At 41.0% G+C, this 25,810-nt stretch overlaps 1 protein-coding gene across 2 annotated transcripts; it reads right to left on the bottom strand.

Moving 5' to 3' along the window:
• Nucleotides 1–500: 500 nt before the first annotated feature.
• AKR1A1 (aldo-keto reductase family 1 member A1) lies at nt 501–24,211 on the bottom strand. 2 transcript variants are annotated; one of them, XM_064147671.1, is made up of 9 exons: nt 24,099–24,211; nt 20,438–20,534; nt 14,330–14,449; nt 12,656–12,807; nt 9,825–10,020; nt 9,092–9,291; nt 8,028–8,100; nt 6,052–6,138; nt 501–2,514 (listed from the first exon to the last, which is right to left on the bottom strand). In XM_064147671.1, exons 2-9 carry the CDS (start codon nt 20,525–20,527, stop codon nt 2,449–2,451), a joined length of 984 nt encoding a protein of 327 aa, XP_064003741.1. In that variant the 5' UTR covers nt 20,528–20,534; nt 24,099–24,211; the 3' UTR covers nt 501–2,448. The 2 variants fall into 2 exon arrangements, with proteins under 2 accessions (XP_064003741.1, XP_064003740.1); XM_064147670.1 differs by lacking the exon at nt 24,099–24,211 and adding an exon at nt 23,837–23,987.
• Nucleotides 24,212–25,810: the final 1,599 nt, after the last annotated feature.

The following is a 25,810-nucleotide window of genomic DNA, read 5'->3' on the forward strand; positions in this document are numbered from 1 at the left end:
GTATAGTTGATCCTGCACTGACAGGGGGATTGGAAGAGATGATCTTTTGAGGTCCCTTCTAAGCCCTGCCATTCTGTGATCTTGTGCAATTCAAGAATCATAGAATACTTTGAGCTGGTAAAGACCTTTAAAGGTCTGCTTGCTCTTGCTCATCGGAGACTTGGCTTTTTCCCCCAGCTCCTGGAAGCCAGCAGACAAGGCAGACATGGCTGTTGCAGTCCTGACAGCAGAGACCTCCAGAAAACTTGCACAGCAGCAGCAAAGCCAGTGGTAGAGACATGGAGGCTCATTTCCCCCTGTGTTATTTCCAGGTAAAAGCTGACCAGCTTTAGCTGCACTGTTACTCCACATAGTAACAAACTTGGGAATTGTGGGTTTAACAGAGATACATAATTCATCTGCTTTTCTTGGGAATTCTCTCTGCTCAGCTTATTTCAGAGAAATAATTGGAAAAGGTTAATTGAAGCCTTGACTTTAGAGGAGGGAAAGAAGTCCCAAAGTCATGCACAGAATACAGTATTTATTTAAGACATGTGAACATGCAAGTGGAAATACATAGAACAAAAGCCACTTTTCTTGGCAGGATGATTTCTGTTAACATTCTACACAGTGCCTTCAAAGTATAATTGCTTCCCCACTGATTTGCAGTCAGATTTGTATTCAAAGGCACCTGTGTTTGATTAGAATAATAAAAAAAAAACAAAACAAGGGGGATTTCATTTCCCTTAGAAGAAAATATCCAGTCTAGTAAAGAATCCTAATTGAGCTAAAATGGCTTTCTCCACTGAGGTGAATTCAGCAGGAATTAGGAAATGCTTTCCTAAAGAATAGAAGTTCTTTTAAGTTTTACAGAAGGATTACAAAAAGTGACAAACAGGTTTGTTCCAGTTTGGCAGCACACTGTGAGGCCCAGGGCAGGAAATACTTGAGGAAGCACTACACTTGAGATGAAGATGTAGTTTTACTATAGACCTACTGTAAAAGAGGTTATCAAAATTAAAAGAAAATATTTGTTCATTTTCTTTAACTATTTGAATACAGAGGAATTTTTTTTAGCTCTATATTAATTATTGCTATGGGAAAAAATATTTATTTTAAACGTTCTTTATTTCACTTATAGTCAGTCAAGCTTTATTCACCAGAAAACAAGAAGTCATGCCTCTGACTGGCATCAAGAGATCTGAAAGGGTTCCTTTGTTTTAAATCCCAAGGGCCTTTAGCAATTCTGCCTTGCTCTGCCTTGTCTGCACCAAGGAAAATAACCATTAATCCCATTTTATAGGTAGAGAAAACATTGCTGAGGCCAAAAAAGGTATCACTATCAGAGCACTCATAGGTACTAATATCTCATGCCCTTTGTACTCAGATGGTAGACAATTCATTAAGAGACTGAAACAAAGTAAACCCCCTGTTAGAGCTATAGAGTTCCAGTTCTGCTCAGCTGTGCACTAGCACTCAGTAAATAGTCCCCTGCTAGGGAGTGACAGAGATGTGGCAAGTGGCAAAATACAGGCACAGGACAGGAAAATTACTTGCCCACTGTTACCAGCAGGCCAGTGGTAGAACAGGACCATCTTTCCCAAGCATCAACCCTGGCAGCAGTCAAAAAATGTGCCATGAAAATGGAAGAGGCCCCTGACAGGTCTTTGCTGTATAGTCAGGAAATAATTTTGTGACCTTCCAGAACTCAAAATGGACATCTTTAGTAAAGAGACGCTGGACAACTTTGCAGGAAAACCAGGGTGAAGAGTTCTTGAGGCTTTTGTCACAGGACAATGAGAGCCATTGTCAGAGCTGAAACCTATCCACATGACAAGCAACAGAAAACCATCCTGAAGGCCTGCTCCAGGGCATGAATTTATTCTCCTGAATTCTACAGGCAAATTAAAAAGATTCTAAGTTCCTCAAGTATTCTAAAGTTGACCAAAAAAAACACTGGGCATGGCTGGTTACTTGGGCGTTAATTAACAGTTTACGGATACAGTGCAACTGTAGCACACTTCACTTTATTCCCCGTATGAAAAAAGATAAGGTTGAAGACTGAGCAGCTTTTAATCTTAAGACGCTTTCATGCCTTCACCTTTCCCCTTTCCTCCCTCTCCCCAACCCGACAATAACTAAAACTTTCAAAACTGTTTCACGGGCAATAAACCCAAAGCATTGCTTAGCCTGATAAGGACATGTTTAGAACTTGATTTAGACTCACCCACTCTCTCTAATCCCCCAAAGATTTGATGCTTCCAGGAACAAGCCTGCAGCCATTGTAATAAATCAACAAACTCTGGCATGGAAACTCCAGAGGAGGTCAATTAGAAGCAGTACATTGTAAGAAAATCTACTCAGGAAAGAAGGCTTTTTTTGGATAGGTTTTCCGATGAATTGTGGCAACAATTATTTTGTGGAAGGGCGTGCAGAGGAGCCTGTCACTCGCACTTTATTTTCCAGTAGTTAATAAGGATCATTGAAGGGGTAATGGGGATGTCCAGCATCTCTTGCTACCAGCTTTCCATTCACCTGTGAAATAAACAGACAGACTCAGAAAGATAAAAATCCATTCTCAATCTCAGTTTCAAATTTCATGTGGTTTAGATTTGTCAATCTTCATATCCTAAACATCTGGAGCATCCTTTTTAGCTTAAACACGAGCTGTTCCTTCTACTCATAAGTCTCCTTAGCACTTCTTGAAAGAAAAAAAATTTAAAATAATTTTTTAAAGGAGGTAGATTTTTGTAGCCTAGAGCAAGAGTCTTTCAAGCTGCTGAGACTTGAATTTGATAAAGAATAGTTAAAAACCTTTTGCCTTGTAGCTGTTACAGAGCAAATGTTGTAACATGCACACTTCTAAACGCTATTGGAACTGGAGCTTTTGCCCATGTTTGCATGAGAGAGACTTGCTGGCCTGCCAGTTTTACAGAAGGATAAGCTGAAACACATTGAAAAACTTGCTCAAGGTCACATACTGAAGCAATAACATTGTCACTGAATTCCTTCATATCAGTTTTTGTTTAAGAACATTTCCACAAAGACCAGCTTCTCCAGCTGTAAAATGGGAATGCTGAAACTGATATTCAGATAGGGAGAGGCTCAGGTTAGCCCAAAAGCAGATGTGGCAATGCAAAAGTTTTAATTCCCACATCCCACCTTTAACCATTTAGATACAAAAGTTGCATTTCTACTTGCAACTTCTGAGAAACTGAAGTAAAACCTTGTTCCTCCTCTGTAATTTCGGTGCAGCACTGGCAGAGATACATGCTTCCTTGGATGACAAACTGGCATCATTCAGCTCAAACTTATTATTGATTATGTTAGAGAAATCATTGACTTTTATACATGTAAACGTGATGATAGTGATCATGCAAAATGTTACAGGGGCAGAGGGAATCACAGGGACTTTCAAATCACACATCCATTAGCAAAGTCGTTCTATTAGCTTTTGGTATGAAACCTGCATTTCAAAGCAACATCTGGAATCCCTTGTAATTAATTGCTTACAGTGACTACTGAAGTGTAAAATTAGTCACTTGGGGGCACTACAGAACAGAAAACTAAGATAAGGCTCAACATTTGACTGATGCTCAGATTAAAAGAAAGCTGAAATGAAGCTGTCAACTGAAGGCAACTCCTAAAACTCTGGACAAAAGTATCACAGTTATCTTCAGGTTTTCTTTGTGAGCCAGCAACTTCCTCATGTTCCTAGAATTCATATTCCTCATTTTCACCTTGTTTCTTACCCCTGCACATCTTGCTGCACACAACAGCTCTTAAAGCAAGCATTCTTGTTCACAGCATGCCAAGACAGCAGCTGCCAGAAGCAATGTTTCTCATAGCTAATTCCCGTCTGCTCCAGGAATTTGACAGGAGGCGGGGGAGTAAAATCAGCAGTGAACACTCTGCAGGTCAATGGCAGCTAGCTATCAAAACCAGACAGATCATCATGTGCACTATAACATCACTCCTCCTCCTGGCTTGCTACTCATTCAAGTTTCACCTAAGTATATTCATTGGTCAATTATGTGTTTCCAAAAGTTTGGATCTCAAGATGGTGTAGGGTAATTTCTAACCTCTGTCCAAATACTGATCTGTTAAAAAGTATAAAGCAATTTAAATTGTCTACATGCAATGCAATAGGATCTCCTTAGGCATTAAATAAAGCACAATATGGAGAAGAGTGGCACAACTGTAAGAATTTGTGCTTCTATCTCAACCAAGCAAAGCAAGAAAAAACTGTCTTGCCAGTTATAGTAGGAGCTCTGGTATCATGGCCATATCACACTTTGAAATCAAGACATTAGAAATTAGCTTCATAGGGGAGACAGGCATGAAAGGTTAGGCAGGAATTTTAATTCTCAGGTGATGAAAATTCTTTCCAATAAGCCCAGAAGGGATAGGCAGGAGACAAAAGGTTCCACTAGAGATCTTACAGCCACAGAATCATGTTTTAATTTTCATCTGGCTGCTTCTTCTCTTGTTATCTGACAATATGGCAATGTCTTTGAAGCCCAGCTGCATCACATTCACCCTTTTTCTAGTTGGATGGGCTAGCACTTTGAACTGTATTTAATTTCTCCTTTTGTGAATCACTGTGATCTGATCAGGTCTCCCAGGTAACAAAAGCTCATGAATTATCTGCAGCTCATCCAAGCCAAACTACATTTGAATGTATTTTGTAGTTTCATTAACTAAACAACTTTGTTTGCAGGGTAAGTAGCAGAACACTTGAAAGAAACACTGTCAACAGCAGGTGTGCTTATCACTACCACATTCACAGATCAGCAGCTAAGCTTGCTGTTTGGTGTACAGACTACAGATCCATAAACATGGTAGTTTTGGTTCCAGGGATGTGGGGGTTTCTATTTACACACACAGACTGAACCAGCCATGCAGTTAAAAGCATGGCCTTGAAGCTCTGATAAGTTCCAGCACAACAGTGGAAGCTTTAACAAGTATCTCCCCTTGATACAAGACAGTCATTCACCACATATTCACAGCTTCTCTTTTCTATCTCAGTCACTGATACACTCCCAGGTATTAAAAAAATCCAGTGATAAATCTTGGAGAAAAGCTCTCCCCAGCAAATTCCTGTAGCCAGTAGACACTGACTACTGAAGAACAACTTACAGGTAGACAAACTGCTGGAGAGGTATGGGTATACTTCAAGGCTTCCAAATCTGCAGACAGACCTACCGTATCTATGCAGTATACCGTATGATAGAGACATCACTTCAGACCCATTGTAATTCAGTTGCCATAGTTGGTCAGTGATGCACCAGGGAATGGCAACAGCTCTTTGTTGTATAGTCAGAAGCAGGACAATAAAAAATGAGGAACATTATGAAGACAGGATACAAAAAGGCACTAGCTGTTGCTGTTGTTACAGTGAGGGAAAAAGGAAAAAAGGTAGACCCTTTAATACAAGGAAAGGCAGACCAAGAGGACTTCAACACTTACAAGACATTGGTTTCTCTAAAACCAGACTGGCATCTGATAGCACATGACATGAGGGGTCAGTGTTCATGGGGCAGTGAACTACTGATGCTAGAAGATTCTGTGGCTGATAGATTTGGGATGAAAAACACAACAGCCTAAGTAAAATTCCTTATACTGGAGGAAAGTCATTGGAACAGGTGTTCAAAGAGGAGACATCCAGTGGAGAGGGGAGGATAAATACCATTCCACGACTTTCACCATGGATGTAGAGAACTAACAGCACCCTAACTCTTCAGGTACAAAGTGGATGGGGAGAGATGGAACAAGGAGCACTTGTGGAGGAATATGGACTTTAGCCTGCTTGTATGTAAGAACAACAAATTGCACCAAACTCCTGCTGATTTGAAGTAAGATGGGACTCTGTCAGTAATGACAACCTGAAAGTCAGTAGCAGCAAAAAGAAGTTAACCCTTTTCTATCCAGCTTTTGAAAAAATCTTTCATCTCAGATACTGTAGAAAAGATAGTGTTCTTATAAGCAAGTAGTTCTGATGGCAGTAGTAAAAGAAAGAAAACTGCAACGAAGTTGTGCACATAATGACAATGAGAAATACGAGCAACTTACCGTAATCATTGGCACAATGTAACGCCAGTTTTTATTCAGGCTTCCAATGTGCTTCATCTCCTCCTCTGTGAGACTGAAATCAAACACCTGACAACAAAAGCAATAGGCTTCATTCAATAACCACCACATTTAACTGTTGTGGAGTTTTGCCTCTTTGTTTTGGTTCCTTTGTAAGTCACAACCATCCCCTTGAGCAATGAATGTCTGCAGACATCCACAAGCAATAGAGCAGACTAAAAGGCTAAAAAGGTTCACTTCTCAATAATCCAGGACAGCAACAGTAACCTAAGACACTGCTGGCTATTTCAGTGCTTAATTTTAGATGACTGTGCAACAGCTTACCTGAGGCAAACACACACAAGGTCGGGATCATTTATTAAGCTATAGTTACACATTTCTTTTGTACTTTCAAAAAGAAAACCCATGTGCTGTATTAGAGTTGCAAGATCCTGATGTTAAAACCCAGGTAAAGTGAACACAACAGGACCTGTAACATTTTAAACATCTTCAAAAGCTTCAACTTGGACAAGTCTGTGCCTCAAATAGAGGGAATTTCCATACAACTGTGATCGATAGCATTTATGTGCCTGTAAAAATCTTGTCTTTAAACAGCATTAGTTTTGTCTTCTGTTTATAAATATCAAGCTGTAACTAAGCAAATTTTATAAGAAACACCAAAACAAAGGCTTAAAGCCTGAGGTGCTCATACACTTGCCAACTCTAAGCTTACACTAATACTGCACAGCACTTCTTCACAAAGATAAAAGGCAGCAGAACCGTTCCTCCAAGTTAAGGGCTGCCTATTCAATCAATACTCTGTTCCCATGTAGATCTAAACAGTGATTAACTGCAGAGTTCACTGGAGATTGCTGAAATTTCTAGTAGCACACTGCATGGCAGGACTTAGTTTTATGAGACTAACAAAGAAACAAGTCCCAACTTAAACATGTAACCAACCCATCTGTATGGTGGCTGAAAAATGGATCATGGGGTGGTAATTCAGAGACTTTTCTCCAAATTACTGGAAGTCAGAGTGTTCAAATAATTTCTGAAGTGAACTGCTTCTATGTCAGAGCAGAAGCAAATTACACTAATTCTATTCCATCAGCATAATTAGAGTGCCAGTTTGCTGCAGTCACCAGCCCTCACTTCTCAGGCAGAGCAACTGTGGCTCATAAGGAAGAATATCTTCAGGAGACTCCTTTGTTCGATAAATTTGTATCTCAGATATACTTCAGTAAAGAGTTTAACTTCTACAAAGCACATTCTTTGTAGATGTTGAGGTGCTGGAACATGTCCAGAGAAGGGCAACAAAGCTGGTGAGGGGCCTGGAGCACAAATCCTATGAGGAGAGGTTGAGGGAGCTGGGCCTGTTTAGCCTGGAGAAGAGGAGGCTCAGGGGTGATCTTATTACTGTCTACAACTACCTGAAGGGGCATTGTAGCCAGGTGGGGGGTGGCCTCTTCTCCCAGGCAACCAGCAATAGAACAAGGGGACACAGTCTCAAGTTGTGCCAGGGTAGGTATAGGCTGGATATTAGGAAGAAGTTCTTCACAGAGAGAGTGATTTCCCATTGGAATGGGCTGCCCAGGGAGGTGGTGGAGGCACCGTCCCTGGGGGTCTTCAAGAAAAGACTGGATGAGGCACTTAGTGCCATGGTCTAGTTGATTGGTTAGGGCTGGGTGATAGGTTGGACTGGATGATCTTGGAGGTCTCTTCCAACCTGGCTGATTCTATGATTCTATGACTCTTTACCTATTGATGGCAAGACCATGCATGTGCACATGTGCACACACTTAACTGGAAAGCAAACTTGAAATGTTTTAAGCTAAAATCTTTACCCTCCCTTCGACGCATTCTAATACACTGATGAACAAATATAAATTGACTCATCTTGTTGTTCTGCAAGCAGTAGGACAATGTATTACACACATGGAAGTATCCTGCTGAAACTCCTTTTCTTAGTTTAAACTCACCTGGAGATTCTGCTGAATGCGAGCTGGAGTGACACTCTTGGGAATGGCAACCACTTTACGCTGCACTTGCCATCTGTAAGAGGATGGAGAGAGAGATCATCGGGTGAGCTGGCCAAGAGCCACAATAGTTATTTCGGTTGAATCCGTGCCATCAGAGATGTCACTTACATTTCTGTGTGAAATAAAAATACCCAGAAGAGGGCTGACACAGCACTGCATTGTATTAGGACTTAATGGGCTTAAGCAAAACAGTAGCCACTGGAATAATCAGTGAGAGGAAGATGTTTATGCCTTTGAACAAGAAAGTTTCAGGTGCTTTAAACCAGAAATGCAAGAAACAGTCAGGAAAAAAAATTAAGAATTTTATGCAAGTTCTAACATGACAATCTCCAAGAAACTAAAAGAAAACCCAAAAACATCAAGGGCCTCTCTAGTCATTTGAGAAGAAGATCTTGACCATGTTCAGCTGGCAGGGTAACTTGCTGTACTAATGCTACTGACAGATATAGAACCAGGAAAAAAAAAATCCACTTTTACAAGGTGCTAATCATATTCTGGATATCACTCAATCATTTTATTTCCCAGTATCCAGCAGCTAGATTTTGCTATATATAAAAAAAAAACCCCACAAAACAGCAAATGGTCCTTCATTGTGAAGATGAGAAGTCCCTTCCTCAGCCCCTCTTCCTGGGACCCCATTTGAATGCAGGTTTCAACCAACTGACCACATGCAACTTCAGCAGGCAGCACTTAAATGTGGTGCACTGCTGCCTTAACTGCGCTATTGCTATTCCACAGCAGAACAGATTGAGATCTGCCCCAGGCATGGATCCATACCCTGAATGGACTCCTCTTACCTACTTTGTCCACCTGTCCTAAGGCAGGACCAACTCTACTAACTCTGTAAAACAAGAAACAAACTGGGTTTTGCTTTTGGCACTATGATTTTAGCTCCTCACTGATATGGAAGAATATGTACTTTAAGCTGATTTTTTCCAGCTTGTGTGTTTTGATTTAAGGCTGTGACCCCAGATGCCATCCTCTCTCTCATAACTGTTCTGTACCTGAGGATGATCTGTGCAGGTGACTTGCTGTATTTTTCTGCCAGTTTTTTGATCCCAGGTTCTTCTAGAAGCACAGGCTCATCTGGGTGCTTCCACATGCGGTCTGGAGAACCAAGGGGACTGTAGGCAGTGACAACCAGTCCTCTCTTCTGGCAGTGAGCTATCAGCTCATTCTGAGCTAGGTAAGGATGGCATTCTACCTGTTAAAATGATCCACAATGAGAGCTAGATCACAGGTATCAACACAAAGCTCTAAACAACAGGAAGTCAAAAGCACAACAAAACCAAATACATCACAGGAGATCTTTTCAGACTCTGGAAAACCTTAGGCTCACTACCAGAAGAGTGAAAACTTACAGGAAAAGGAGAACAGACCACCTAAGTATGGAGTGCTGGATTATTTCCCATGTACCAAATAGATCACACAATGAGCAAAGAAGTTCCTTATAGAAGGCATTCAAGCTACCCTCTCACAGTTTTTCTTTCTTATAGACTAAACGAATCCTCACGAGAGATGACCTCTACCAAAATGTGATCAACTAAGCATAAATGGCCATGGAACATGGATATAGGCCTGCTTCCCAAAAAAATTTATCTGTGTTCATGCCTACTACACCTGCAGAGCTGGCTATATTCTTCCCCTTATATAAAGACATGCACCCTTGTTTAAACAAATTCTTCACTCCTAAAGACAGACAGTAAAGGTATTCATCCTCTCCTTTATTCATCTTACCTGCAGCACAGCTGGTTTCACAGTAGCCACACTTAGCACATCATCAATCTGACGACTATTGAAGTTTGACAGCCCAATGGCTTTCACAAGGCCTTTTTCTACCAGCTTCTCCATAGCCTTCCAAGTGTCCTTGTAATCAGTGTAATCATAACGCATTGTGTTATCGGGATTCTTCGGGAAGATGTTGTCCCCTCGTCTGCAGCATTGAAGGCAAAGTGTAAGTACATCTACAACATCATTTATATTATGTTAGTTCTTCACTAGAAGAAGCTTTCCTCAAAGTATTTTTAACGACTTCCACAGTTGGGAAGGTAAAGCACAAACTGTGCAGATCTGTTTGTCAAATTCCATTATGCTGACTTAACCAATACTATTTCTCATATAGTCATTCCCATGTAAACTTGTTAAATGGTACTTTGAGCTACTTACCTATACTGTAGTGACCACATCAAACTGATAAGCCACTGTACACAGCAGCAGCTCTTTGCACATTTTGATCTTAGCAAAGCACCTAAGTTAGAGAGCAGCAACTTGGAGGACAGCTTTGATTTAAAAAAAAATTGAGAGGAAATCGATATTCTACATAATCTTTCTGCATCTGCTATCAAAAGGATTTTGCTTTCCTATAATTTTTTAACTGGTTGATTCTATAATTCTATTAAGAGCTGTCTAGGAGAGATCGCATTCAAAGTACACTGGCATTCCCACTCCCTTTGTGGCAGTGCCAGCATTCCATACAAGCACAGGTTCTCACAAAAATCTTAACATGTACATGTTGTTTATAGGCTGGGTATACTTCCACCAACCCATGTTAAAAACCAAAACAACCCCAAAACACACAACGAACCAGGTTATGCCAAGTGACACTACCATACTACCAGAGAGCTTTGAATGGTGTCTCAGCAGTCCATGCTTGGTAGGGGTACAAGCAATCCCACTGCAAGAACACTGCTTCATAACCACTGCAGGATACTGTTAGCTCAGATCTCAGAGAATGTGTTATGCTTCTCTAGCCAAGCAGTGAACAGTGTCAGAAATGGCAGCAGCTGGAGATGGTTCTTCTTGTCATTGATAAATCTACAACCAAAAGTCGCTCTGAAAGCTGTATGAGCTCCCAACTCAGAAAAGCAGCCTCAAAGGCTAGTATATTAAGCAAGAGATTAATTTCCAAGTCCAGGTGAAAATCACAGTGCCTCTAGAAAGCCTATTTTAATTTCTGTGTAAATAACATTTGTTTGCCCAGCTTCCCAAAGCAATTGGCATCACAGGTAACCACACATTAAAACACCTGAAGTAGAGCTAATGGGAAACTGTAGAGTGAACTAGTTCTTTCTGGAGAATGACAGTTGCTTTATTAGAATGTCAGTCCTGTCAACTGTTTCCACAACATGAGGCCCATTTAAACATTAGTAGTATCTAAGTATGCACAACTCCTTGTGTTGTGTGTTACTATCAAAGCAATGTTTCATTTTTTTCCCATTATCTGGAAAACAAACCTGTTTCACAACGGGGATTTTTTTAACAGTTCTTCCTCTGAACCAGCTCTAGTTGAAAACACTTCCTCATTCTGTTATGCTGTGGAATATATTTATACTTCCTTTTACTGTTAGTATTGTGTGCTTTGTAAAATTCAGTCCATGACTAAAAGGAGAACTGTTTCTAGTTTGTAGAACAGCCAGATGCCCTTCAAACTGATAGGCTTTCCTCTGCTGAGTGAAGCCTTCATGAAAACATTTGGTCAGGAGATTCATTCCCTCTCTCCCACATTCTTGTAGGTGTGGAAGCAATGCTGTCACAAAGCAAGGGACTTTGCTTCTGATAGGGTTGTAGCCTAAACCCACTTAGCTGCTGAACTCCTTGTCTTGTATTTCCTCAAATCATAGAGTCAAAGTGTCATAAGAAGTGATTTCCAATTCCTCCTCATACAGATAGCACCATGACACCACGTGTCTTTGGCCACCCCAGTACAGTTAATAACTACTAGCAAAAAAGTGCTGTCATCTTCCCAAAGCACTTAGTCCTCATTTTACAGAGAAGTAAAACTAAGGCACAGAGAACTGACAGGATTTCCTCAAGGCTGCCCCACAGGTCAACAGCAGAGTCAAGAATAACTACCACACTTCCCCAGTGCCTAGATGAAGACACCAGAGCATTTTAAAATTTAAATGTATTTTTAATTTTGCCAACATTTTACTTAACAGCAAGCCAAATTTTCAGCCAGTGTAAGATTGCAAGCTTCAGTAGAGAAACCTGTACCATGAAGTTTTGTTACTTTTTCCCAGTTAGACTATTTTCATTTGGTTTTGGCTCCCACACCAAACTCTCAGAAGTTCAGTGACCCTAATTTTATTACCTAGTTGTTCTCACCATTAAAATAATTTAAAATCTTTAAGCAATTACTTTAAGACTTAACATTCATTTTTCCAGCCTCATAATTGCTAAGTAATGAGAGCAATTATCCCTTTCCTATTTACAATGCTTCCACGCGAAACCAGAAGTTTTGTCTCCTCTACTATTTATGCTACAAAACGAACAGTTCTAATCGCTACCAAAACCTGAAATTTAAAGAAAAGTTGATTTTGAACACTTATTTCTGTGAATGAATGGACTAAATATGGGTAAGTGTACAAGTATGGGTAGGAAAGAGTGGTCATACAGTGTCTGTGGTGTTCTGTATGACTAGATGATTAGGCACATTGAGAAACATCTTGCAGGCAGCATAACAATGGAAGAAATTCACAGCTTAGAAAGAAGGCCCTCAGGACATCACACCAGCCACTTATTAAAAACTGGAGTTTCTGCATTCTGTGCCCTTTTCAAGTAGAACTTACTCAAAAGCATGAGGCCAATGCATGAGGTACAGGTCCAGGTAATCCAGTTTCAAATCACCAAGTGTTTTTCTTAGTGCTGGCTCTACATCATCTGGGTGGTGCTTGGTATTCCAGAGCTTTGATGTTACAAAGAGGTCCTCCCTTTTTATATTCTGTAAGAAAGAAAAAAAAAACAGTAGTAACACACAGAACCCATAAATGAAACCTTTCAAAAATATATTGCTTGGAGAAGAGTGAAATACAGACATTGGTGACAGAAATACACACCTAATACTTCAACATTTATTAGAAGTTCTAAAAGCCAAAATGATCCTCTCCACACATGAAGTTTACCAAACTTTCCAATTCAAGGATTTAAGTCTCTACCAAATGTGATGTGGCCAAAAGAAAGCTTACTTAGTTTTTTCATATGTAAATGTTGTAATTTCTGTTTAACAACTCACATATTCTAGGCACGACCAGCTAATTCACTGTACTCATCATCTTATAAACTACGAATGCTTCTCATGGAAAAAGCGTGGGAAAATAAACAGAACCTCTGCACTTCAGCTTCTAGGTTCTGGAAGAAACACACTAAGAACTGAGGGTGGGAAAGAGCTAAAAATTCAACAAATAGGAAGTTTGTTAACTGGGATGTATAAAATGCAAAAGGGAGATTGCATTCGGAAACCTGAAAGACAAAATGCCATCAGGGATTACTTCTCACTATCTTATGTGTGACCAAATTTCACTCAGATCAATACTCTGTAGAAGCTGGAATTATGAATTCCTTCATTTCTCTCCTCTAACCATCTAGTTATTTTTGTGTTTCACTTGTGGCTGCTGTGTTCAAAGAAAAAGATGTTTTAAAGTTTCTAGTATTAAGTTAGTTAGCTAGTACAAACTGGGTAAGAGTTCTCTGCTTCCCTGTATTAGTTACAATATTTAATATCAAGGAATCCTTGGGAGAAGATGAGGACAGCCTCTCTCAAACTAATTATATAACAAAGAGATTGCTCTAAAGCCAAGGCAAGAGCAGCAGGAAAGCAGAAACTTTCTTTCCATGGATTCTGAGGCTGTTAGAGATAATCCTTCTGGCCCCTCAGGCCACAGAGTGAAGGCTGATGAATTTAGGATTCCACCCCATGTCATCCATAGGAATGTCTGTCACGCTACATTAGATTTAGGTCATGGACTCTCAGATGCAGGCCCTAGAGGCACAGTTACTAAACCTGCAGGTGCAATCACTGCTTAAACAACAAAAAAATATATGTATTGGCTCACTTACATTTTATCTACAACCAAAAAATCCAGAGTCACTGAATTTGCTGTGGATATCCATCATTGTGTGCTATTCCAGACTGGCTAACTAGATTAGCTTTGCACATAAATCATGGCAAATATTTCACATTAGAACTATTGATTCTACCTCCAGTTTTTGATACTCAAATTGGGATACTTTGTCAGGAGGAAAGCAGCAGACAGAGAAATTTTTTAAAAAGCATTTCCTGTAGTTTGTTTGCAATTGTTCCAACAACCTTTTCTCCTCTGACAGTCAGGAGACAAAGCCCTCTTTTGTGTCCGTTCCTGATTAATAACAAACAGCTGGGACAGAGGAGGAGGTGGACAAGTCACCAATGTTAAGTTTACAATCTACTTTCAGGTAAGTCAGCATGGTGATTTTTACACCTTTACCTTGTTGGGCCCAATGCATTCCTGGAAAGCTTCACCAATCTCCACTTCGTTGCAGTACGCTGCTGCGCAATCGATGTGGCGATAACCCGCACTAAGGGCATATGTCACTGCTGCTTTCACCTGTAATGAGAAATAGATTACACAATGCAATCAGTGAAAAGGAACACATCATTGGACGGAAAAAGTTACATGTTAGGAGTGAGAAACATCTCCAAGAGACCTACATACAGTAATGGCACCCATACAGAGCAGGATACAGTCCTATGTGGCACAGCTTTTAGGACGTAGCAAATGCTTCAAAAGTAACAAGAAAACAGTCCATGCACACAAGCCGACCATGCAAAAGCCACCAGATTCTTTCTTAACTATAGTTGTCACACTTGTCTTAAATAAAAAGCTTTAAGAAGCAGGTTTAATATAAATTATGTCTCAAGAGGACAGTCTTTCTGGAAGTAACACATTAGTTGATCAACATCACTCAAGCCTGGAAGATACCTCCTCTTTCCTGGTAAAGGAAGAGTCTTGTTTCTTATTCCAGAATTGCCACAGTTTGGGTTTGGTTCAACTGCTAACAATTTCTCAAAAAATACTATTTTATGACACATTTTCCCTCCATGACTTCATTTTCACTGATTGCACAACAAAAGAAGTCACTGTGCTACCTAGAGTATTAACCCATGGCCTGCAGGGGATCTCCTGATGCTCTCAACTTCACAAATTGCTTTTCACATCGCTCACAATTAGGGCGTTGCCAACAGCAACACGTCCCTGGCAGGAACCGAAAACTACTGCAGATTTCAGTATCATAATGATCAGCCTTTAGGCCAATGAGCATTAAGTGAAATGTATTTCATTTAGATTCTAGTGAACAGTAAATATATTTTCTATTTTACATGTACCCCTCTGAAATCCTACAGTAAGAGTACCTCTTATCTGTTGCTTTTCACCAACTTGGGAGACTGTAAATTACTCTGTATATAAGGCTTGATGCAATAGGGCCCTGAAGTATTTGTAGAGATTAAATCTCTCACGTCAAGAGATCAGTAATGTGTTAACAAAGGCTAGAGAGAGATAGATTTCAACTTAACCAAAGTGCCAGCATGTTACATTTTAAAGTTGACAAAATTATTAACACCAACTAAGGATGTATACAGGGGTGGTTTTAGATGCTACAGAAAGAGCAGGAAATCAAGTGTGAAGAAGATCTCTCTCTTCTACCGGTGGATATCATTTTTTCTTCTTGTCAAGGCAGACACAGGATATTCTGACCGCATTGTTTGTCATTTTGAAAGGCAAACTGGAATGTAGACCGGTTTTCCTTAGCTAGAATGACAAAGCACTTCTATTGCAGCAGTGAACTAAGCTCTTCCTTTCTCTAGCAGGATGGCATTTACAACCCGTTTCACTTTGACAAAGACATTCCTCAGAAGGTCACTACAAAGTCAACGTGGTGGTAATTCTGAAATCACTTGAGATATTAAATGCTTTTAAGACTCAACAACCAATTTTAAGACTCGAAAAAGGCGAGAGCTGAAGCAGAAAGGAAAAGATAAAAAGGAGGTTCTTTCTCTGCACTGATCTCCTGTTTCCTCTAACAAAAAACTTTTTAACCCAAACAGGCACCAATATTGCCATAATAAAAAAGAAAGCAGACACCGCTTGCAGAAAACTAGGGATAAGGCACTTCAAACATCTCTGCAAAGCAAAAAAACAGGAAGCTGTACTTCTGTATCAGCATGTTTTGATAAATTTCTAGCACTGAAAAACTGGGACTGGTCGTTTACATAAGGTTTAGATTGGTGCAAAATCTGTATTTGTGCAAACTACTCTCAGCCTACTGAGACATTCCCATGTGAACTGAGAGTTCCTGTTCCATGCAAAAATGCAAACAATCAGGAGAAAATGAGAAAAAAAAAAACAACAACATTTCTAGAGGGGTAAGAAATCACAACTAATAGCAGATAAATGTAAACTGAAGAGCAGCAGTTGGTTTTAACAAAAATTTTCAGTTTTGAGATTATGTACATGAACTTCTGGAAGGGCAGAGAAGAAAAAAAACACTAACAACAACAGAAGCAGTTGGAGATTTCATGAGCCTCTGGGTATTTGGTGTTGTGAATTCACAATAGCTAAAGGATCCTGAAAACTTCCCACATATAATATAGTTTAGCCTGTCCATATTGCTATGGAAGGAGCAATTACAAGTTGATTTTGCATTAGGCAAGTTGAATCACAAAGCTTAAGTGACTCACAAATCCAGCATCATGCAACTACAGAAAGTTAGTCTGAATAGACTGAGGCATTGCCTACTCCATACCCACACCCCACAGTAAGGCAAATCTATGTCTAAGCCATTCCTAAGCGCATTTGTCAAAACTCTTAAGTGACAGGCAGTCTATTCTAATGCTCAGATATCTTTACACTCAAGCCTTTTAGATTTCTAAGTGAGACAGCCCAGATGTCACATCTTAGTCCTAACAGTCCTTAAACCCATGGTTTCCCCTTTCTAAGAACCTTCTGCACATTTGGAAAGCACCAGCATGCCTCCTCTCAATCCTCTCAGCCTGCAGGCTTCTCCTTTCTCCATCACAACTAATTTTTTCCAAACTTTGCATCACTGTGGCTGCTGTTTTGTCACCTGGCTTGCATTTTTCTTGAAGTGGTTTGACCCAAAACAGACAGAGTATTTCAGCTGAAGCCTTACTCTCCTTCACTTATACAAAGTCCCAGGAAATTACAACCACATTTATACACCTTAACAATTCCTTTTGGTTTTGAAAATGGAGGAACACGACATTGCTGACAGTCAGACAGCTGACAAAACCAGAATCTTTAAGTCCCAACTCATTACAGATCTCCAGCTGAAAAACTATTAAACCATCCTGATATTTCCAAGCCACACAGTTCAAGTGATTAGGGACCCTCTTCTGCATTGCCCCAAGACATTATGAAGAGGCCTTCTCAGTTCCAGACAATAACACTTGAAAAGAAAGGGCTCTATCAGCCTGCTCTGCTTCTTGCAAAGATGTCACATTTGAACAGTCCAAGTACATTTGCTGATGGCAAACACAAAAAAGACAGATCATCAGTACACATGATACTGAGATCCACTATAAGCAGAACCTAAGTGTTGCTCTACCACAGTTTGTACACACTGCACTAAAGTTGACTGAAAAGGAACTAAGACCACCACTTAAGTAATGCCAATTTAAGAGCTGATGTTCTCTAAAGGAGTTTTGTCTCCTACCCTTCAAATGCCAAAAGTCCCTCCTTTAATATACACCCTCAACAGTGAATTTCTGTGCACATAAGCAGGACTCTCTATGCTGCTTGACAAGCTTTTCCAAGAACTAAAGTCTTCTCCATAGCTACAATCCTGTCGTAAGACACCCAGTCCAACTGGTTTGTGGAAAGGCTGGTGCTGGCCTCTTCTCACAGGTAACTGGAGACAGAACAAGGAGGAATGGCCTCAAGCTAAGACTGAGTAGGTTTAGACTGGACATTAGGAAAAAGTTTTTCACAGAGAGAGTGGTCAGGCACTGGAATGAGCTGCCCAGGGTCAGTGATTCCACCTCCCTGGATGTGTTTAAGGGTTGTCTGGATGTGGTGCTTAGGGATATGGTTTAAGGTGAATCTTGTAAAGTAGGGTTATAGGTTGGACTTGGTGATTCTAAGGGTCTTTTCCAACCTGGATGTTTCTGTGATTCTGTGTTTTCTGAAGTACACACTCTCTTCAGCTTTCCTGAAGTTTCACACAGAAATACAACTTCCCTAAGCCCTGTGTTTCTCCTCCCCAATCTGAGTCTCTGCCTCAGCAGCTTAGACTGCTCAGCAGTTGCGGATCAATCCTCCAGGCTGAAAGCATGGCACACTTGAAAGAAGAGAACAAAGCACTAAACGATTACAGACAATCAAGGTCCAATATTGAACAAAGAAAAAAGCTGCTTCTATTCTTGATGTTCCTATCTGAATGGACTTCTCTTTGAACTCATTCAAACTGCCAAGCTTCTGTACTTTGTCCCCTTCCAGTCAGTAGCCCTCCTGCTCCTATAGTAACATGGAAAACGAATTTATCCTCCAGCCTTTGATCACATTGCACAGAAAATACCCTAATGTTCTATAAATGGATATACAGGATCTTCATCACATAAACATGGATTTCAATTCAATTATTTCCCATCTAGAAAACTAGGGCTGCAATGATAGCCTTGCACTACACTGCTAAGATCTGACTACAAGGTCAAGGCTTGTTTAGGATCAGGAATAGTAACAGCAATAATAAAACAATTACTCAAGAGAGTAAGGTCATGACTGAAAAGCAGCTTGGCAAGGAAAACACTTAAAATTTGCTAAATATTTACCTGAAATAATTTAAAAGCCATCCACTTCCACTCTTGCTTCTAGTGCAGCCCTTGCACAAAAAGCATTTGATAAACACCCTCTACTTGGAAACTGCCAGATTAAATATAATCAATTACAATTCTTCTGCCTCTGTAGGGTTTTGTCCTTTAAGTCTTTAATTCATAATTACAACTCCTCTCCCTGGACTACCCCATTTCCTTTTAAAGGTAAATCATTTGGCTGCTCTGCCAAATTGCTGCTATCCTTCTGAATTTTCAAGAGTGGCTAACAGGAATTTATTTATTCAATAAGAATAGCAGCAACTTCTATAGCTGGCCATTTTCACTGCACTTTTTAGATTTTTACCTTCATTGTATTCCAGGAATAAAGTCTTTGAAGGCAGTAGGTATTTCACAAGAAGTGACTCCGAATGATTCCCATAGAATCCCAGCAAAGATGTGGGATCCCACGGGAGGTTTAGCTGCTAGCAGCACTGCTCCCTCTAGCAAAATCTACCCGAGTTAGATTTAAATAGACATTCATGTTCTGTTTTTTCATGCACATTTAACTGCTCCAAGTGCACAGAAATTCATCTATTTAGTTCCTGCATGTTAATAAATTTAATTAATCTGCCAGATGATATTTCGAGTGACAAAGCTGAACATTCACCCTTGTCTTCATGTAAAAGTTTGACTGAGCTCTCACCCCCCCTCAGCTTCCACGTTAGCACAGCTTCTATTCCAAACAGATCTGCTCTCCTGATAGTTGTTTGAGCTGGAAGACCAGTGATAAAATGGCTTGCAATAGATCTGACTTTTATAGCTTGTTTCCCACTGTTTCTAGCTGGCACAGTATCTTGGGAAGGGTTTTACCTTTCCCTCTCAGACACAAGCCCAGTGTCATCTAACACTGCCCAAAAGCCATCATGAACCTAATGTGAGAGCAGTGTCAAGATACAGGCCATTTACTGTACAGACATGCAGTGGCACACATAATCCAAAATACACAGAAACAACAATACCAGCTAAGACTTGCACCAAGCAGTGGACGTTGTTTTTCACAGCAAGTATGTACAATCTCTTCCCTCAAGAATTTATCTTTTAACTAAATGAAACAGAAAGAAAAAAGAGAAGAACAGACAAGGAGGAGAAGTATTACAGTAGAAGGGACAGCACACAGCATGGAAACATTCCCACAGAGAGTTTGCAGTAACACACCAAACTGTTGCCAGGTATGGTGTTTGCCAATGCTTTGCATTTAGAAGCAGCATGAATGTCTAATGATCCATTAGTCTTCTTAGTCTAAAAGCAGGACAACCCAAGCTAGTTATTTCTTTTTGTGTTAAACATAGGAACAGCAATTAGGACAAGAATGACTAGAGTTCTGGCCTCCCAAAAGTATGAGCCCAAGCCAGAGGGAGGTCTGGTCAAAGTGAAGGCCTGAAAATTTACCAGTAGAAGATCCAGGCACTGCATTACAGTTACAGTATTTTCCCCATCTCACCCCACTCAGTCTCTTTCTGGATTCATCTCCCAGAGCATCACTGCCTGAGGCCTGGATTAACAAGTTGTAGTGGGATCTGCTGCTGCTTTTATACCCTAAAGTCTTAGTCATGCAAATAGATACATACATTACACTGACTTCAGGAGACCTAAAAATAAACCCATTCACGCAAGGGATCCAGGCTTCAGATTCAGGATGTTCCAAAAAGGTGCACAAAGTGCAAATATTAGGTGAGAGCACAGTATTGTATTGTTCTCTGCTTACTTGGCCAGGTTCACTTTTCCAAGTTCCCAGTCCTATGAGAGGCATCTTCTGCCCAGTCTGGAGTGCAACGAAGCTGCATGCTGCAGACATTTTTTTCCTAAAGAAGAATAAAAACAGAGTTTCACAGCAATTCAGTAATTTGCAAAAACTTACCTTTCCTATGCAAAAACAAATAAATGAAATCCTAGAGGTCCTCATGATGCTAAAGATGAAGTAGGTTCTTCTGTTTTTACTGGTACAAAGGCAATAGCTACCCTGGAGAGACTAAGAAATGAGCCCTTTTTTCTCTTCCTTCTTTTTCTCTTCTCCACTACAATGCACAGGTTTAACATTTCTCAGAACTGAGAAGTACAAAAATAAGCATTCTATAATAACATAAAAGTTGAGATAAATTTTTTTTCTTCCTCTTCCTTTTTTTTTTAAATCATCACTAAGCACTAATGAGACAGAAAGCAGCAAGAGATTTTCCTACCCCAAGTGTACAGCAGTTTCACAGGATTTCAACACTTTTTCTTTTACCAACTCCCTACCAGCCAGCTCAGGAATGAAGCTGTAGTTAGTGCTGTGGTTGTAGATAAATTTTGACAGAAATAGCTAGTGTGGGTTAAGGTTTGAAGACCTGATACAGGCAGGGTTTTGGCTTGGAGTGAACCATAAAGGCATTTACAAAGGCATAGCCTAGGAAAACAAAACAAAACCATAATGCTCTAAAGAACATCACTGCTCATATGAGTCCCATCTTTTTATGCTATGTATGTGCTTTGTCACATTTTAATCCAAATTTTCACCAACTCAGAGATGAACTACAGCTCATTATCAAGGCTGTTTGGTGTTGTGAAGAAAAACAGAATCACTGTGGTTTCCTTTGTAATAAGCACAGATGCTTATGAATTGTTACGTATCTGCAACAGGCAAATACTGCCAAATAAGACTACTTTTTCTAACAAAAACTGAGAACTCCTTTTCCGATGTGAAATCACAGCTAGCAGAGAGGATGAAATGGAGGTACTTTCAAAGGCAGACAATAGAAAATAACACTTCAGTACACAGATCACATTAATCTTTTTGACCTAGAACTAGGTGTCTGCAAAGGTCCTGACATCTCCATGTTCTGAACCCCAAAATAACTTTGTCTTCCTGCTCTTTCAGAAAGAAATATTACCTTTGAAAGGAAGAGCTGAAAGACTCCTTGTTCCCATGCTAAAACCCACATGTGGACTCCAATGTAAATTCAAGATTAAGAGCTCAACTCTTGAATAAGATGCATTTCAAGTATAAACATAGCTAGCATTGCTGTTATACAGAGTGTCACACACCTGATGTGGCAGAATTTCACAGTGCTTGTTGTTCAGTTACTAAAGAGAGAAGGGTAAAAGATTATGCAAAGTCAGTTGTCACTCTTGAGTCTGGGATTCTCTCGCATGCTTAGTTAACTCCGTGATATTCAAGTATGTTCCCTGTGAAAGTCAACAGATCAAAGGTCCAGCCAGATCTTCCATTAGCTGTTGCTGGCATTATAGCTGCTGCAAATAGCAATCTGCTCACAGTAGCAAAGCCTTTGAACAAAAGTGGAAGGTTTTACAGTATGTCCCACTGTCTATGCAGTCTACATTTCTGGTCAAACCATTCACAAGAAGTCACATTCAGGATGGGCTCCAAAACTGGCTAGCTCATTTCATCAGATTCTGAGCAAGTTATTTCCCAAGTTCAGCTGTGTCCAAACTCATTTATGTTATTTGTCTTCTGAAAAAGGAGAATCAGTTGAATGGCTGTGTAGGAAGAATGGATGCTTTCAAAACAAAGCATTCACAGCATACTATCCCAAAATTGCTCTGCCTTCTCCATGTTTTTTTCATTATCTGAGGAAAGTGATGACTCAGCTGATGGATGTGCTCAAACAGGATGTTTATATTTTCTGCTTCTTGCTTAGCTTCTCAAGCCTTATTTTTGTAGATGTACAGCACATACCAAAGAGGACACTTGTTTTACGGAGACCTAATAGAGTAGTTGGAGTGATCCTGACCTGAAGGCCATCGAACACCAAGCACTCAATGATCCATGTAATAGTTAACCTAAGTAAGTCCAAGACTTGCCTTGTGCTGCATTTCAAGGTACAACAGCGTGGCCTTCAGGCCTCTGCTGTGGGACACAACCCACAGCTGCATGATAAGCTCAGCATCTGTTTGTGAAAGGGAGGCCCGTACCCAGCTCCCACTTGGTACCTGCGATTACACCAGCTATGTGTCCTTGCCATTATCAAAAAAAAACAGGAAGCTCTCCTGCCATCATCTTTTGTTTATCAGCAGGAATGATGAATAGAGTTGTTGTCCTGTAAGAGAATCCCTAACAGCTTGGGCGACTGAAAGAGGGCAACCCTTTCTATGCAGGGACTGCGCAACATTTCTGCATGTGAATTGGAGGTCTGTTCAAAACTGCACAACTTAGGGGTCCCCAGCACCTGAAAAGAATTAAGATTATCAACACTATCCACCTTCTTTATACAATTAGCTTTAACAAGAAGCATTTGCCTTTCTTATCAGGCCTGTAACAGACCAGCACCTCCTGGTGCAAGAGTGCACTTAAACTAATGGCTCTGGATTTGCACTGGTGCAGATGGTACTGTTGAAAGCAATCACCAGGGAACCAAACTGTGAGTGCAAAGCTCCTTTCTTTGGGTGAGAAGTCAGAAAAGGAAGAACAATGACAACAGTATTCCAGTCTAAATTGGCATAGTCATTTTTCTAGTCAGCTAAACGTAAGCAGATGTTTTTTTGCCTGAATTCAATTGCTTAAACAAATGGTATCTTCTCACACCCTGCACTCCAACTGAAGACTTTAGTCTTTTTCATTCACATTAGCCCATAACACAAATATGATAAAGCCCTATGCTTTACACAAGAGTGTTACACAATCACCTTAAATGCAACACTTCGACCCAGAAGACAAGGTACACCTTTAATCAACAACTAGCATCAGCATATTTTCTAAGAACCACCTTGCTTCATGTAATGCTGTTTTACATTAACATTGCACAGAGAGATGAACTGCAGCCTCTGGAAGGCTGGAACTGCTAGAAGAAAACACCAATTAACATTTCCCACTCAGATTCTTCCCTTAACAAGCAGATGTAAAAAAAACCTACAGTGTCTGATAGCTACCATTATCTGGTTTATTAAAAAGCTAGAAGCCTCTTTTCAGACAAGCAAAAGCAAAAATTAACACAGAAGCAAACTAATGCTGGACAATTAAGATGTGGTTTTGGCTTAATAACACCTACCTATTGTCACATTCACATAAAAGAATTAAAGATCAGGGTAACTCAAAGGCCTGGCTAAGAGGATGCTTTAATAACCAGAAACATAAGCTACAGCTCTCTATCCACCCACGGATACAACTCACTTGTGATCATAAGCATAGAGACTTCCACTAGTAAGCCGGACATAAATACGAACTAAATGAGCAAACATAGATAGCGAACACAGAAATGCCTGCCATGGAACTGCTTCAGACCCACAACTAGAGCTAAACCTCCGCTTCCCGGCTCCCACGATAGGCGGCAACGCGTCCACCTGCCCCTTATCGGGGCGGGCAAGAGCGAGTCCGCCCGCGGCGGGGGGCGATAAGGAGCCCGCCAGCCTCACTCCCTCCCCGCTGTACTCACCCGCAAGCGCCGAGTACAGATCGCCCGCCCGTGCCGCCTCCGGCTCCCAGGAGTGCCGCTCAGCGGCGCTTCCGCTTCCGGCCGCGGGCTGCCCCCGGGCAGAGCGGCGCTGTGGCCCGGTGCTGCTTTCTGCGCTCCCTGCCCTTCTACCCGAGGTTTTGTTGCGGCTGTCCCAGGCGAGGCATCCTCCAGCCAGACGAAGCAGCGCGGGGTGGCCTTTCCCAGAAACAACGAACAGCCTACTCAGCGACGAGGGTTCCCGCGGGGACCCATCGCCTGGCCACGGCTCCCCAAGGTTCTCAGTCTCCGACGCAGGGCTGTAGCCTGGCGGTCGCCACTGTGCCTTGCGGGGCTGCTGCGCCTCGGCACGGGTTGTACACAGCCATGGGCTCTGTCCTGCCCGGCTTTGCGTTTCTTTTGGAAGCTGAGACAGTCCGGGCTCGCCTATCTGGCCGTGAGTGCCGGAGTGATACATCTGGTGATTTAGGCCACGGAGAGGGAAATTGCAAAGCTAGCAAATACAGACTGCGAACTGTGTGTGCTTACCTAAGACCTTCCCTGTGTGTTATTTGTCTTGGCCTCGTGAAGTTGTTTTTACTGGCAGGAAGATGGAATTTCCTCAGTTCTATTCACATCTTTAAGTAATGGGAATGCAGGGAAAGTCCAGAGCCAGTCGTCTTCATTTTCCTTCACCTTTGGTGGAAAAAGGTACACAAAGAGACAACACTTCCGAGAGGACTAAGGCTCTTCTTGTTTCTGCTTATTTGTGCAAGTTGAAAGTAAGATTAAAGCAGACTGGTTTTAGTAGAGTGCTTCCTTTGGGATAGGTATAACCCCGCTACTTTAGCTTCAACAGGAGCAGACTTTGGCCTGTGACTGAGGAACTCCCCCTGCCTAGGTTTATGGGACTGTATGTGTAAGCTTAACCAGTTTTCACTTCTACTTCCATTTTTGTACCTAATGTGTAGACATTCAGATGTTGAAAACGGTGAGATAAAAAACAGGGCAAAATATATACCCAGCAGGCTCTGTTGAGAGCGTACATTTCCAGAAATAATTCTGTTGCAGAGTCTTGCCATTCAGACTTGAACTGCTCAGGAGGCTCAAAGGCACAAAGGTTAATTTATCTCTCGGGCATATTAACGTGGTCAGACTTGGCTGCGTGCAGCCCATTTTGACAAAATACAGAAAAGTGGCAAGAGAGTGTGATAAATTTCGAAGACAAAAGTCTTAAAGTCCAATTAGAATTTTATTAATTACAACGAGCAAGCAGGATAAGAGGTAAGAATCAGCGCTGGACGACTAGGAGTCCCCGCTCCTCCCACTGTCGTCGCCGAGCCGGTTCCGGTCCTCCCCTTTTATAGTCGGCTCACTGCCGACGACAGGTCCCTCTTTAGTTAAACAAGTACTCTGCGCATGTGTGTTGCTGTCGCTGAGGGGTCTTCTTCTACCCCCTGGTGATCGCTTGTGAGAAAGGCGGGAAATCCTCTCAGGTACTGTAGACCTCTGGCCTGGGCTTCTGGAACTCAAAACTTACTAAAAACCTCCTGTTATCCTATTTTTAGTGAACAAAACACATTATTCTCTATCACAAGAGTGCGAGCACAAGACAACAGGAAATAGAAAATTGAGAAGAGGAAGGAATACAGGGGGAGAAATCACTAAAGGATTTGATTTGTGTTTGTGGAGACCGTGTCAATCACAACTCTACT

The sequence above is a fragment of the Pogoniulus pusillus genome, chromosome 8 (assembly GCF_015220805.1).
Source record: "Pogoniulus pusillus isolate bPogPus1 chromosome 8, bPogPus1.pri, whole genome shotgun sequence".
In the NCBI taxonomy this organism is placed as follows: Eukaryota; Metazoa; Chordata; class Aves; order Piciformes; family Lybiidae; genus Pogoniulus; species Pogoniulus pusillus.

Excerpts from the sequence above, each read along its gene's own strand:
- AKR1A1 (XM_064147670.1), bottom strand. The coding sequence starts at position 23,904 with ATGTTTGCTCATTTAGTTCGTATTTATGTCCGGCTTACTAGTGGAAGT. Across the intron at positions 14,450-20,437 it reads GGAAAAGTGAACCTGGCCAA|GTGAAAGCAGCAGTGACATA; the intron begins GTAAGCAGAGAA and ends TTCTCATTACAG. Across the intron at positions 9,292-9,824 it reads TGAAACCAGCTGTGCTGCAG|GTAGAATGCCATCCTTACCT; the intron begins GTAAGATGAATA and ends TCATTTTAACAG.